General features: G+C 44.6%; 1 protein-coding gene across 2 annotated transcripts; it reads right to left on the bottom strand.

The window, feature by feature from the left end:
• Positions 1 to 9222: 9222 nt before the first annotated feature.
• Positions 9223 to 14185, bottom strand: LOC127348640 (glutamate receptor 3.5). Of its 2 annotated transcripts, XM_051374597.2 has the most exons (6): positions 13752 to 14173; positions 11353 to 12698; positions 10901 to 11178; positions 10683 to 10714; positions 10152 to 10558; positions 9223 to 10053 (listed from the first exon to the last, which is right to left on the bottom strand). In XM_051374597.2, exons 1-6 carry the CDS (start codon positions 13999 to 14001, stop codon positions 9571 to 9573), a joined length of 2796 nt encoding a protein of 931 aa, XP_051230557.1. In that variant the 5' UTR covers positions 14002 to 14173; the 3' UTR covers positions 9223 to 9570. The 2 variants fall into 2 exon arrangements, with proteins under 2 accessions (XP_051230557.1, XP_051230560.1); XM_051374600.2 differs by lacking the exon at positions 9223 to 10053 and having other exon boundaries at positions 10321 to 10555; positions 10679 to 10714; positions 13752 to 14185.
• Positions 14186 to 15689: the final 1504 nt, after the last annotated feature.

Raw genomic sequence — 15689 nt, 5'->3', positions numbered from 1 at the left:
AGAAAAAGAAAGTAGCTAGTAATTAGGGGGTCAAAAAAATCCAAGAAAAGAAAGTTGATGGACATAGAGGATGACATGCGGGTCCCTTGAGCCAGCAGCTTACTCAACGTTTCAAAGGGGGCAGGGGATCAAAAGAAAAAGGCAAGCCAAAAATCAAAGGGTGAAAAAAAATCCAACAAAGGAAACTTTTATAGCACATAGAGGATGACATGCGGGTCCCATGAGCCAGCAGGTTCCTCAACATTTCAAACGTGGCATGAGATCGAAAGAAAAAGGCAAGTGACCAAATATGAGGTGCCAAAAAAAACTCCAAGAAAAGAAAGTTGATTGCTCATAGAGGATGACATGCGGGTCCCATTTAGCTGCAGCGGTCTCACTGTTTGAGAGGCGGCAGGGGATCGAAAGAAAAAGGCAAGTGACCAAATATCAGGAGCCAAAAATAATTCAAGAAAAGAAAGTTTTATAGTACATAGAGGATGACATGCGGGTCCCATTTAGCAGCAGCGGTATCACCGTTTGAGAGGCGGCAGGGGATCGAAAGAAAAAGGCAAGTGACCAAATATGAGGTGCCAAAAAAATCCAAGAAAAGAAAGTTTTATAGTACATAGAGGATGACATGCGGGTCCCATTTAGCAGCAGCGGTATCACCGTTTGAGAGGCGGCAGGGGATCGAAAAAAAAGGCAAGTGACCAAATATGAGGTGCCAAAAAAACTCCAAGAAAAGAAAGTTGATTGCTCATAGAGGATGACATGCGGGTCCCATTTAGCTGCAGCAGTCTCAACGTTTCCAAGGCGGCAAGGGATCAAAAGAAAAAGGAAGTAGCCAGAAATCAGGGGGTCAAAAAAAATCCAAGAAAAGAAAGAAATTTGGTTCATAGAGGATGACAAGCGGGACCCATGATCCTGCATCGTAAACGGCTCGATCGGAGAGCGTTGAACGAGATGGCGCGATCGAGAAAAAAAACAATGCTAGAGAGGCTGCCATCTGGGCCCTACATCCCTGGGCGGTGCGGATTTGCGTTGACTCGGCCGGCGAACCCGAGAATTCGCGATGCACCACGTCCCGGGCCACCATACGCGACGTTTTGGCCGCTTTCGTCGGGCTAGGTGGCCTCAAAAACGAGAAAAAAAAAGTTTTGACATGAACCACGGAGGGACCAAAAATCGTCGGCCAGGGTGCACCAGCAACCACGGCGCGACTTCAACTTCGTCGGCCATGGCAACTTTTCTTGTAGTGCAATGCACATTCTATACCCTACAACTACTCTTTGAGGGATGAGCTCATCATTATCATTAGGCACAACAGTCATTCCTCCTTTCTTAGGAACACAATGCACATGACTAACCCATCTACTATCAGCAATAGGATATATAATACCAGCTTCAAGAAGTTTTAATACCTCATTCCTTACCACATCCTTCATTTTTGGAATTAGACGACGCTGATGTTCAACAACAGGCTTTGCATCATCTTCCATATTGATAGCATGTTGGCAAATAGAGGGAGAAATCCCTTTCAAATCATCAAGAGTATAGCCAATAGCTCCTCAGTGTTTCTTCAATATTTCCAATAACCTTTCTTCCTCAAATTCTGAAAGCTTAGAACTAATAATAACAGGATATATTTTCTTATCATCAATATGAGCATACTTAAGATTATCAGGCAGTGGCTTCAATTCGAAAACAGGATCTTCCTTTGGTGGTGGTGTCGTACCTAAATCTTCAACCGGCAAGTCATGTTTAAGAATAGGTTGACGAAGGAAAATTTCATCAAGCTCATTCCTTTCTTCCCTAAAGACTTCACTTTCACTATCCTCCAAATGTTGCTGCAAAGGATTATTAGGAGCAAGAGCAATAGACGCACATTGTTCAACTCTAAAATTATTATTAGGCAATTCAGCTTTATAAGGAGTTTTGGCAAATTTAGAGAAATTAAACTCATAAGATTCACCAGCAAATTTAGTAACAATTTTTTCCTTCTTGCAATCTATAACAGCTCCACAAGTATTTAGAAAAGGTCTACCAAAAATAATAGGACAAGACTTACTAGCAGCAGAACCAAGTACCAAAAAGTCAGCAGGATATTTAATCTTACCACATAGAACTTCCACATCTCGAACAATACCAATAGGAGAGATAGTTTCTCTATTAGCTAGCCGAATAACCACATCAATATCTTCAAGTTCACAAGAACCAATTTCATGCATGATCTCCGTATAAAGCTCATAAGGAATGGCACTAATACTTGCACCAATGTCGCATAAACCATAATAACAATGATCACCAATTCTAACAGATAGCATAGGAACACTAGTTTTCCTAGACTTATTAGGATGTGAAACAATATTAGAAGCATCTTCATAGAAAATAATATGACCATCTTCTACATTTTCAGTTACAAGATCTTTAACTATTGCAATAGCAGGTTCAACCTTTATTTGTTCTTCAGGTTTTATAGGTTTCTTTTCACTTTTATTAACCGCATTAGTTATAACAGAATACTCCTTCATTTTAGCAGGAAAATGAGTTTTTTCAATATATGCTTCAGGAAGAATATGATCAACAGTTTCAATTATTGCACATTTATTTATAGATGAATCAGTTTTATCTTTGTATGGTTCATGATACTTATCAAAATTCTTCCTAGGCAATTCAAAGTGAGAGGCAAAAGCTTTATAAAAGTTTGCAACGACTTGAGAATCAAGACCATAAGTAGCACTCATATTACGAAATTTATCAGTCTCCATAAAAACTTCAATGCATTTATAATCATAGTTTATACCTGACTCTCTATCTTTGTCGTTCTCCCATCCTTCAGTATTCTCCTGGATCCGATCAAGAAGGTCCCTTTTAAACTCTTCTTTGTTGCGTGTAAATGATCCAGAACAAGAAGTATCCAGCAATGTCTTATCTTGAAAAGACAGTCTTGCATAAAAATTATCAATAATAATATTACCAGGAAGCTCATGAATGGGGCATTTGAGCATTAAAGACTTCAATCTCCCCCATGCTTGGGCAATACTCTCTCCATCATGAGGCCAGAAATTATATATGCGGTTCCGATCTTTGTGAATTTCACTTGGAGGATAGAATTTAGAATAAAATAGAGGCACAATATCCTTCCAATCAAGAGAATCACCATTCTTCAGCAATTTATACCAATGCGCCGCTTTACCAGACAGCGATATAGAGAATAGTTTCTTTCTAACTTCATCCATAGCAATACCTGCACATTTGAATAACCCGCATAATTCATGTAAAAATAGTAAATGATCACCAGGATGGACAGTTCCATCCCCCTCATAGCGGTTATCCACAACACGTTCAATAATTTTCATAGGTATTTTGTATGGAACCTCTTTCTCACCTGGCGCCTCATCCACTACCTTTGCAGTAGTAGTAGATTTTTCAAATAGGAATTCAAGAGAAGACCTCTCCATAATGAATTATAGCAGCAGGCAGAAATAAAATCAGCACGTACAGTAAAGGTTTTCCTTACCAATTCCACTTACCAATAGCGCTTCACTCCCCGGGAACGGCGCCAGAAAATAGTCTTGATGACCCACAAGTATAGGGGGTGTATCGTAGTACTTTCGATAAATAAGAGTGTCGAACCCAACGAGGAGCAGAAGATGTTGACAAGCAGTTTCGATGAAGGATTCACTGTAAATGCTCACAGACAAGTATTCAGGGGGGTTTTGATATAGCAGATAAATAAAGTACGAGTAAGTAAAATGCGAGAGAAATAATTGCAGCGAGTGGCCTAATCCTTTTTAGCACAAAGGACAAGCCGGTTTGTTTACTTATAATGACCAAACGTTCTTGAGGACACACGGGAATTTAGTGTAGTGCTTTCGCTTCGTATAGCTGATTAATCTTCATTGTTTTGATAAGTGTTGTGTGGGTGAACCTATGCTAATGCACCGCCCTTCCTAGGACTAATACATACTTGTGATTATACCCCTTGCAAGCATCCGCAAATACAAGAAAGTAATTAAGATAAATCTAACCACAGCCTTAAACTCTGAGATCCTGCTATCCCTCCTGCATCGATATACCAACGGGGGTTCAGGTTGCTGTCACTCCGGCAACCCCGCAATTAGCAAACGAATACAAGATGTATTCCCCTAGGCCCATAAAGGTGAAGTATCATGTAGTCGACGTTCACATGACACCACTAGAAGAATAACACCACAACTTAAATATCATAACATTGAATATTACCCAACATAATTCACTACTAACATTTAGACTTCACCCATGTCCTCAAGAACTAAACGAACTACTCACGAGACATCATATGGAACATGATCAGAGGTGATATGATGATGAATAACAATCTGAACATAAACCTTGGTTCAATGGTTTCACTCAATAGCATCAATAACAAGTAGAAATCAATACCGGGAGAGTTTCCCCTATCAAACAATCAAGATCCAACCCTAATTGTTACGGCGGTGACGAGGTGCAGCGGTGGAGATGGCGGTGATGATGATGAAGATGATGGTGATGATGATGGAGATGATGTCCAGCTCGATGACGGTGACGATGGCGTCGATTTCCCCCTCCGGGAGGGAATTTCCTTGGCGGATTCCTGCCCGCCGGAGAGCTCTTTTCTCTCTGGTGTTTTCCGCTCCGCAGAGGCGGCTGTGACTCTTCGCGACTCTCCTGTGGAGCTTAGGTTTTCGGGACGAAGAAGTACGCGAAGGAGAGGAGGCCAGAGGGGGCTGTGGGCCCCCTCCCCACAAGGCGGCGCGGCCAGGGCAGGGCCCGCGCCGGCCTATGAGGGGGGCCCTTGGCGGCCCTCCTCGGCTCCTCCTTTTGGCTACCTCCGTCTTCTGGAAAAATAGGATTTTCAGTATAATTCCCGTCAATTGCTGATCTTCCAAAATATTGCATTCTGACGGTGCTTTTTCCAGCAGAATCCTGACTCCAGTGCGCGATCCTCCAATAATCATGAAACATGCAAAATAGATGAAATAACATAAGTATCATCTCCAAATACGAAATATATCAATGAATAACAGTAAATTATGATATAAAATAGTGATGCAAAATGGACGTATCAGCCCACGACCCCGGGAGGGGCCACTTGGGCCAAGGGGGTGCTGCCTTGCCCTAATGGGCTAGGCGCAGCAAGCCCTAAAGGCCCAAGCCGGCCGCAACCCTAGGGTTTAGGGAAAACCCTAAATTTGGAAGGTTTGGGGGGAAGGAAAGTTCCCCCTCCCCCTTTGGCCGGCCCTAGATGGGTTTGGACGTGGGAAGGACACCCCAACCGACCCTCCCCACTATATAAAGAGGGGAGGGGTGGCCGGCGAAGTCCCCAACTTGAAACCCTAGCCGCCACCTCTCCTCTCTCCTCTTTCTCTCTGCTGCGGCTTAGGCGAAGCCCTGCAGAGATTCTCCTCCACCACCACCACCACACCGTCGTGCTGATGGGATTCCGAGGGGATCTACCACACCTCCGCTACCCGCTGGAACGGGGAGAGGACGGGCTTCATCGGCACCGTATGCGCGACCAAGTACGGAAGTGCTGCCGGATTGCAGCACAGGATGATCGATTACATCAACAACGAGATCTAATCTCGTAGGCTTTGGAAATCTTCGAGGGTTAGTCTCACATGCATCTCGTTGCTTCGATCTTCATAGATTAGATCTTGGCTTTTCCTAGATTGGATCTTGGTTTTATTCGTCTTGCGGTAGGAAATTTTTTGTTTTCTATGCTACGAACCCCATCACTTTCAGCCATTGGATCATGGAGGAAGTCCTGCCACATCACCTCTTCCTGGTGATTTAACTCAACAATTCGATTAGTAACCTTGATTTCCGCATGTGAAGGACCAGACCTTGTTGGATCACTCTGCATTTTCTCGAGCTCCTCCCTAAGTTGCCTTAATTCCAACGTAACATGGCTAAACGTGGATCGGCCCTAGCCTTGGAGCTTGCCTGCCACTTGTGCCAACTTTTGTTGAAGCTCAAGAAGTGACTATGCATTTCCTTCCTTCTGCCAGGTCCGCACCATCATAGAAGGAATATCAGAATGAATTTCCCATATTAATTCATACTTGAAAGTACGCTTCATATCCCTCGTCAGCCTCGTGTCTTGTTTTGGATCCCAACGCAGAAGAATGGGACCGTGGTCCGACGATGTGGCCACCAAGTTCTCGACCGTGGCCAATGGATAGCAGGAGCATCACTCCGCCGTGGCCAAGTCCTAGTCAATCCTCACCCGGTAGAAAGTTCCGCCGGCCACTTTCTTATCATATATACGTCCAGCTGCGGCTCGTGAAACCAAGGTCACGCAGACAGCATACGTCCACCATCTCTTGGAAACCTGCAATTTCCGTGAGACTGCGCTCTTGCACACCAATATGCTCCGATCAATGTAAAAACTCATTGAAATCGCCGATACACATCCATGGATGGGGACACGATGATTTGATAAATTTGAGCATATCCCACGTCTTAAAACGCAGGTGGGTTTGTGCTTCCCCGTACACATGTGAGTCTCCAAGGCTCACCTCCATTATCAGTGACAATGTCATCGATATGATATTGTGAATACAGTAAGATCTTAACATTAGTTTTATTATTCCAATAGATGACAATACTACCCTTACGGCCCGAACTACTGACCGCAAAGGATTTATCATAGCCTAATGTATGCTTCAAATCTTCGGCCCGAACTTTGTGCACTTGGGTCTCTACTACACAAAGAACGGTAGGGGCATAAGTCCTCGCAAAATTGCGAAGCTCTTTGACGGTCGAAGTTGTACCTACACCACGACCGTTCCAGCTCGCATAACTCATTGTGGCTGGCTGGGCCCCGAGTCGGAGCCAGCTCGATTCTTCGCTTGTGTTCTTGTATCAACTCCACCCTTGTCTGTCTTATTTTGCTTCTTTTGATCTCTTGGTGTGACATACGCAGGCGGCGGTGGCACCTCCTTATCCGCAGCCTCGACGTGCACAGCCGACTCAAGCAACAACTGCTTCTTCGTGTTGGATTTTCCATGGTTGACATCTGCCTCCTAAGCTACAAGCTTAAGAGGGCTGCTGGTTGTATCATCAAGTTCAGCGCCCTCTCCCTCCGCAAGCCCCGCCTCAGGAAGATCTCTTCCTCAAGCCGCTAGCATTTGGGTCCACAACCTCCTTCTCTTTCCACACCGACGTACGTCCATCTCGTGCACTGCCAGCCCGGTCGCGCCCACCATTAGCAGCATGACCGACCACCAACACAGCATGCCTGCGACCATCCATGCCACGATTTGCAGCAGTCCCTTCTTGCTCCCTGATATAGCCACCCCTCACGCGCGGAGTCTCCGGGTGCTAGGTCTCCATCGCCGCCAGTATCCACTCTCCATACTGCAGCTGATCAGCCTCATATTCTACAGTTCCACACTCCAGCACCCCGTGCCCCATCAGTCCACAATGGTCACATAATCTTGCCATCTTTCAAAAAGTACTTGAATGAACAAACTCTCACTCCCTTCATGAGAAAGATTAACAAGCCTCAACAGCGGGCTTTCAGCATTAAGCTTTACACCGTGAAACTCACCACTCCCAAAATAGACCACCTTCATCTCCACCTTGTCCACCTCCCCTACCATGGATGCCAACTGCTTTAGTATAGTTTCAGTTCGGTACAGAGGAGGGATCTTGTGTATCTGAATCCACACTTGAACTTTATTGGTATAACCAATGGAAAAAATAGCGCGCTAACACAAATAGCGTGGGTTTCAGAAAAACTCTATAGACGCTATAGCGTGCTATTTTTCAAAATAGCGTTTAACAAAAAATATGAAAATTCAGGATTTCAGCATATATATAATAATAGATGTAGCACTCTGCAGCTATAAAATCTAGGATATGATATTTTGCAGCCAAACATCAACCAGAGATAGTTCACATAGTCCATAACTTGATATGACATAGTCTCAAAATCACAAACCATAGTTCACATTCACATTATCCCGAACTAGAAGGATTGAAGGAGGGGAACGGAGGCACGGGGTGAAGGCGTGAAGGTGAAGCTAGGCGTGGCAGCTTACCACCGATTGACAGAGGAGAAGGTGACAAGGAGTTGGGGAGTGCTTGATCTGAGTTTCTTAGTCTAGGGTTGTCTGGATTAGGGATTTAGGATACACAAGTGGGTCAAAATGTGGAATGAGCCACTAAAAAACTACTCTGCAAAATAGCGTGCTATGTGAAATAGCAAATAGCGGCAAATAGCGTGAAATAGCAAATAGCGGCAAATAGCGTGAAATAGCGCGTCTTTAGCGCGCGTAGCGTCATAGCGTGCCTAAAATGAATAGCGTAGCGTTCAACTCGCAAATACGCTATAGCGCCACTATTACCGTGAAATAGCACGCTATTTTTTCTTTGGGTATAACCGACGGCACAGTTGTCGCCCCATCAAACTCTTCAACCATCAACGCACAGTCTCGGAAAAGCCAGGGACCTTTCTCCATGATGCGCTTCCAGTCCCTAGACACTGCGCCTGGATCAGGAAGAGATTCTTCTCAATGGCTCTGAAAGTAACTTCTTGTGCTATGTTCCAGGCCGCGAACATAGCCCGCTTCAGAGATTCCGCACTGAAACCCTTCCTCGACAAGAGTTTTCCTACGGCCATCCACTTCACCACCGGTAGATCGCTACGATCCTCCTTGGCTAGGAAGACTCCCTCTTTCTCCACATCACTCATATGCAACTTGCGGAGAAGATCCTCCACATCAAACCCTTTCTTCACGCCAGGCGATCCCACCGCCATGACTTCCTCACCAGCACAAAATCGATCAGCCGCCGACAACCCGATCCACCGCTCCGCCAAAGCTGGGCAGCTGTGTAGGACATCCCCTTGGTCAGCCCGAGCGGAGACGGGAGACTCGGAATGAACGGCAGCATGGGACCGAAAACCCTCGTCGGAGAGAAAAATCGCCTCCAAGATCGCACAGGGATTTTCAAATGACAGTATAGAACTAGAGTACCTGGGCCAGGGCCCTTCCTCGCGGAGGCCCAGTGCGGGCACACTGTTTGCCCAGCCTATGGGCCGGCCCTAGGAACAACACACTTCAAGAGGCCCACATTCAACAAAACAATGAAAATAACAGGACACACTTAAACAGGTTACAAGTCCATATTTATAAGTCCAACACTTATAACATCCCATTCGCAGTTTATGCTTTAAATCCGAACTGTCAACGGCTGCAGCATAGATTTCAAATATGAGCCGTCCAACCGAAATAATGCATTCATTGATATTTATTCAAATTTATTCCAGAACTATACAGTAGTACATAAACCATACTAGTAGTATACATAAACATACATGGGCTCTTGTGTCGCTACTCACGTGCATGTGCATAAACGTAACATACAGCCACAAGGGTGATTTCAGACAGAATCCTAGTCATTTCTGATTAGGAGGTGGTTCAGACACAAATACTCCCACTGCTCGGCCTATTAGGCACAACGAGAATGGCAGCTGTGTCGTGTACTACCAATACACCTCTGTTTTATCTACTTTTGTGTGTTGGCAGTGTCAGAACCTGGAGATCTGTCTGAAGGAAACTTCTATGCTGAAGAGACAAAGTGTGTATCTGAGGATCCCACGCCATGATTATCTTTATCGCTTGATCTCTGTTTCATTTCCTTTTTAACATCTTCCTCCTTCTTGTCAACAAAATGCATCAGATCTTTGAAGCTATCAAGACGTCTTGGCTTTGGTTTCGTTGGGTGTACTTCAGAAACAGCAGGGGAGGTAGGAGAAGCTTCGCTGGATTCGCCAGCAGCCACAGAACTGGAGTACCTGCTGTACTGGCAGCTTATTTTTACAAAGAACGCCCCAAGAGAGAAGAGGCAGATCATAGCACACAGCAGGAAAAGACCCCAGAAGCTTCCAAGATCTAGCCTGCTTGGTCCCAACCCACTATCATCAGAGCTGCAACTTGGCCGCGTCAACCACTCGTCGTGAATTCTCTGGAGCTGCCCAGTCTCTGAAAGTTGAAGGATGGCCGTTGACATGTCTGCAGCAAGCGGAGAATCTCTCTGAAATGCCTGTAAAGACAAGAGATGAACAGGTTAATTTGTTTCCTCTAATAGACTGATGTCCCGAGAAATCGAAATGAAAATCTATAATGGCATGATGTACGTACAAATCCCCATCCCTCCTTCGTGAACTCCTGACCTACTATTCTGAAGTTACAGTGGTATGACAGGAATAGCTCAACACACGGCATTTCATCAATAACTGCAGCAACACCACCAGCTTTTGGTCCACGGTTAAGGGCATCCGCATAGTCCTGGATCGTGTTCAATGGCACCAGGCGGGATTCATGAATATTCAGCTCTTCAATCAGATAATTTCGGATAAATTTTCCAGCCGGGTGTCCAATGGGTACAGTGCTTGCAATCAAATTGTCCAGTCCAGTAACTCCGGTTACAAGCTGCTGGACTGTGAGGATTGACGTCAAACTAGCAGTGTAACTTGAGTTGATGATCAGCACCACAAATAACCATATGATCAGAACGAAACGCCCAAGACCACTTACGGTGTTTTCTCCTGAGATGATATTACAGTAAGATGTTTTGTACACGATGCGAAAATAACATGGATTTTCTTAAATATAATGGACAATAAGATGGAATGGAAGAGTTAAGCATGCCATCAGGTGATGCAGACTTACGGTGTGCAAAGAACATTGTTGAGAAAGCAAACCTGAAAGAGAAACATGAATTATCTGTTACATATAGTTAACAAATAGAGAAATCACTAAGATAAAATATTATATTATATTATGAAAAAAATGAAGCATTTTTTTGCATTACTAATATTTGTGGTCTACATTCTGAGCTAGATATGATCATACGATAAAAGACATCTATAATAGCAATCAGAACATACCAAAATATTGTTAGGACTTGTTGCTGTGGAGTGCCTCGGAACTCCTCATTAGTCCGATGTTCCAGAATCCAAACAACTATTCCCACAAAGACAAAAAGAGCACCAGTTACGCACCACATCTCTAATGTGAATGGTTTAAAGAAAGCCCATGCACTTGAAGTTGACTGTTTCACTGGCGCTACTATCACCATCCCTGACTCAATATAGGGCTGTGTGAATTCTGCAATCCTTGTTCTATTTTTGATAATAGCGAAGTCGCCTACAGCTACATCAATGGTCTACAATGAAAAGAAAAAAAGGAAATTAGAGGATTAAAAGAAAAATGATCAATGAAGCAGAGCAATTATTTGGACATGCATTGGTGGAAACCATATTTATAATGCTGTTGCAATTGAAACAATAGGATCAAAAGGAAAATGACAAAAGAAGAAGGGTAAAGAATCAGAGCATACATTGTTTGCAACCATATTAATGATGTCATCATATTTAGGATTATGTATACCATCGCCGATTGATATGAATTTGGAAGGAACAGGGTAAGGAAGCAGTTTAACTGCTGCATTGAATATATCAATGCAATAACCTGTCACGTTATCAGGACCTTTGCCACTTGCCACAAATTCCTTGAAACTTGGTTTATTTGGAACACCAATTCTCAGAGGCTGGCCATTGTTTGGGAAAACCCACCCCCTGGGTTTAGTGGTAGAGCCACCTGACCACACCACAGTGCTCAACTGTTGGGCACTTGACGACATATTTGGTGGCTTCTGATACAAAGTTTCAGGAGCAGCAACAGAAAGGCCAGAATAATTAGACCAATAGCCAATCAAACCAGGAACAGAACCACCAATGTTAAGGATCTCATATGCTGGGTGTACCAAATTGCGGTCTGAATCAAATTGAACCAGACCTGTTAGGCCTATAAAGTTTGTGAGCAGAAGTTGCTGTAGCAAGTGTTCACCACCATCAAATATCTTGAGAGTTGACAGAGTGATAATGCTTGTATCCGAATCGTGCAATCTTGTATCTGCAGAGAAGTTGATCTTCTGCCCACTATTGAGAAATTTGTCAATCGCATGGGCAACAATCCAAACAGAGTCATAAGCATAAAAACCATACGAATTCAAACCAGATGCAATTTTCCTTTTGCGAGCCGCAGTATTCCATTTTGATATGAACTTCTTCTTGGCAGCAGAATCAGGAATGTGCTGACGAAGGGCAATTAATCCTTGCATATAACTCATGTTCTTCGGATATCCAGACTTTGAGGAGTCCAGGACAGCAGCTAGCCAATCAGTTACAATCCAGACATAGCCACCGCTCATCATCTGGAGCTCGTTAGCTATAGAAAATATTCGCAGCCCTGTATCAGGATTGACATGCACAACCAGAACCCTTGATTCCATCATGTTAACTTTAAACAGTATATCACTGATCACATCTTTGTTAGCATCTGGAGGAATGACTGCTTTATATGAAATTCTGGCACGCTTTGTTGCAAGGGCATCACCAAGGGCAGACACCCCACCTCTCCCATAATCATCATCAACAAATATAGCAGTTACCTCTTTCCATTGATAGTAAGAAGCAATGCTAGCAATCGCACGCATTTGGAAGTAATCGCTGACAGTGCTCCTTAAAAAGTAAGAATACTCTGATGCAGAAAGAGTTGGATCAGTGGCTGCGAATGATAGGAGCGGAACATGCAGCTCATTAACAAAATGTGAGATGACATGGCCTATCACAGAGGACTGTGGGCCAACAACTGCAACCACATTTTTCTCCATTAGTTGCAGTGCTGCAGCAAAAATAAAATTCATTGATCAGAACTGTTCAAGCAATCAACAACTGTAGTTGATAAACTGAATCTTAATTGCATATCTCACAAGACAAGAAAGCAGAATACTTGGCTTCTGTTCGAAATTTAGTGTTCAACAAGAAAGTGAATAATAGATATGGTTCAACATTTGGTGATTAGCCCCAGTAATGTGCTTATTCCGACGGTCACATATACCACAGAGCGCCAATTAATGTAATTTTAAATTGATTGCTCCATTTCAAAAAATAAAATAAAAAACCATTGCTAAAGCCTATGTGAGGCATATCTCCCGAGTAGCCCATCGGATTATAGATCGATGCCAAGCGGCTTTTATTAAGGGTCGTGGCTTAAATGAAGGGGTCTTGGCCCTTTAGGAAATTATACGGGAAGTGCGAGTGAAAAGGCTTGGGGCCATTTTCCTTCAACTCTACTTCGAAAAAGCATACCACCGAACAAAAGGATTTTTTGCTTGCAAAAAGGTTTTGAGAGTAGTCCTCAATCTGTGTTAAATTCAACCTGAGCGTAGATTAACACGGACTGCATAAGCCCATTATCGAACAAACAGATCTGATTTTCGACACGAGTAATTAAATTAAAATTAATAATCCATGTGCCAACATTGACTGTACTATTAGAATTACGATCAATAGTACTATATTACTCCAAATATGAATGCTCTGTTGGTTTGTGTTACTCTTTTGGTTTTATCTCAAGATTTTATAACTTGCTTGTGATTAAAGGGTTTTTCCTGTTGTTCTTGTTGTTCCGAAATGATTATGCCGACAGAGGGCAAACCTATTAACCAAGTAAACTAGTTCAGACTCGCAAAAAAAAAAAACTAAACTAATTTAGAAATACGATAATTAGCAACTTCCCATACTATCATCCTTGCATCCTGGAAAATCAATTCCTCTATCAAAGTTACTTGAATTTAACTATAGTCAGATCTTTCCCAACTACTAGTACTAGCTAGCAAAGAAAGTGCAGTTCCTCAAGCATGACAGCTAAATCACAATGAAAAACGCAACCAACCTTGCACGGTTCCAACAAAGCCGCTGCAGTTGGTGTCCGCCATGATGAGGTCCAGCTTGGTCCTTGCGAGTACGGAGCGGTCCGCGTTGACGTCGTCGACGGCGAGCTCGATGGCGAGCTGCGCCGCGCGGCCAATGGTGGAATCGTAGTTGAAGAGCGCGCCCACTTTCACCGCGCGGGGCTGCTGCCCCTCCGTCCATGCCACCGCAGCGAGTACCAAGCACAAAGACAGCAGCTCCGCCGCCCCCATTTGCGCCCCAAACTGCCGGGTCGCCGGAAGCGCGCGGCGCTAGAGCAGAGAGGGCTGGGGTCTTCGGCGAGTGGCATGGTTCTCTGCGTAGAACCCGTATATAGCACGCGGTGCGCCGTGCGCGCGCCCCGCGATTCACGTCCACACATGGAGAAACCAGAGCGAGCGACAGAGAAGGGGGAGGGCGATGGAGATTGGAGAAGAAAGCTGGGAATAATTTCTGTGGCGCTCCATATGTGGGCTTGTGGGCTTGGCCTTGTCCGCATAGCTTTCTCTCCGAAGAGATATTCCTTTTGGTTCGCAACGCAACATTGTACCCATATGCATATGTATGCCGACAGCCGATCAATTGGGCTCTCGGTAGACCCTGGCTCTAGCAAGGCTACTGTTAGGTTTGGGTTTGCAAATATTCTTTTGACATTTTTCAGCTTTGGTTTGATTTTGATTTGAGAATATGCTGTGGGACACCAACCTAGACGTAGGAATCTAGAGGATTGAAATTACAACAATGATTTTTCAAGATAATACTTTTTGCAACAAAAGGAATATAATTCGCAAGAAAAATCGTCATTATAGAGAGGTCGCTCTTGAGAGTGCTTCCACATGCGATAGGTGTTGCCCATAAGAAAATTCTCCGCTTATGGTTGCTTCGCCACGCGCCACTTGTCGTTCTCTTGTGGAGAGTTTTTTTTTTCGATAAACGGAATATATTAATATCAAAAGATACCAATTACACTCAGCCTCTACAACAACGCACCACCCTAATGGCACTACGGATGCACACAGCCAAAAAAAGGAAAAGGAAACTAAGAAACAAAAGTCCCGCTACAGTATCTCGGGCCTAACAACAGCAATACATCTACCGCCAAGACAACACCTAAAATACAGACTCTTCAAAAACGACGCCTCCAAGAAGGGAACAGTGCTCTAACACCGTCGTCGTCCGATCAAAGATCTTAGGTTTTCACCCTGAAGATAGTCCCGCTCTCAAAACAATGCCTCCAACAAGGTCATTGTCAGGCACAACCAGTTAAGGCCAGACCTTGGGTTTTCACCCTGAAAGGTAGGACTCCGAACTTCACCTATGTTGTCGCCCCCACTTTCATACCGCTGCTGTGAAGCCCGGAACACCAAGCAAGTCCCTCAATAGCGCGGAGAATTGAACCTCCCTTAGCTAGTCCTCCCCTCCGGCCTTCATGAAATTCTCTTCTTCCGACTTTCATCATGGATCCATAGTCACTTGATGTCAACACAGAAAAAGAGCTTCGCGCCGCTCCCTCCAGAACCAATCGGTCGGAATAAAAGCATGGGTGCACACGACCGAATACCACCGATCTAGCAAACTCCAGGCAAAAGCACTGTTACATTCGCCGGCGGAGCCTTCCGGAACTCAACACACCGGCCAGATCACGAGTCCAGGCCTCCGGTAGGTCCTCCTCTTCAAGCAAGAGAGGCCCTAGGACCACCGCCTTTATTCAGGTCGGACCCCCACGTCGGCGACCACCCTGGGCTGGCCACTCCAACCCTCCATCGGCGACACCATCGCCGGCTTCCAAGCTCCTCCATCTCGCCGCCGGAACGCGGTGATAGATCAATAGATCCACCACCACCAACCGCAGGCCGATCCACTCCGGCGAAGAAGAGGGTCACCTCCACCGTCGAACCCAAGGCTGCTGCCCCGGGCGTCC

This window comes from Lolium perenne, chromosome 1 (assembly GCF_019359855.2).
Source record: "Lolium perenne isolate Kyuss_39 chromosome 1, Kyuss_2.0, whole genome shotgun sequence".
NCBI classification, from domain to species: Eukaryota; Viridiplantae; Streptophyta; class Magnoliopsida; order Poales; family Poaceae; genus Lolium; species Lolium perenne.
The sequence above is the reverse complement of the archived record's forward strand: the minus strand, read 5'-3'. Positions and strand labels throughout refer to the sequence as shown.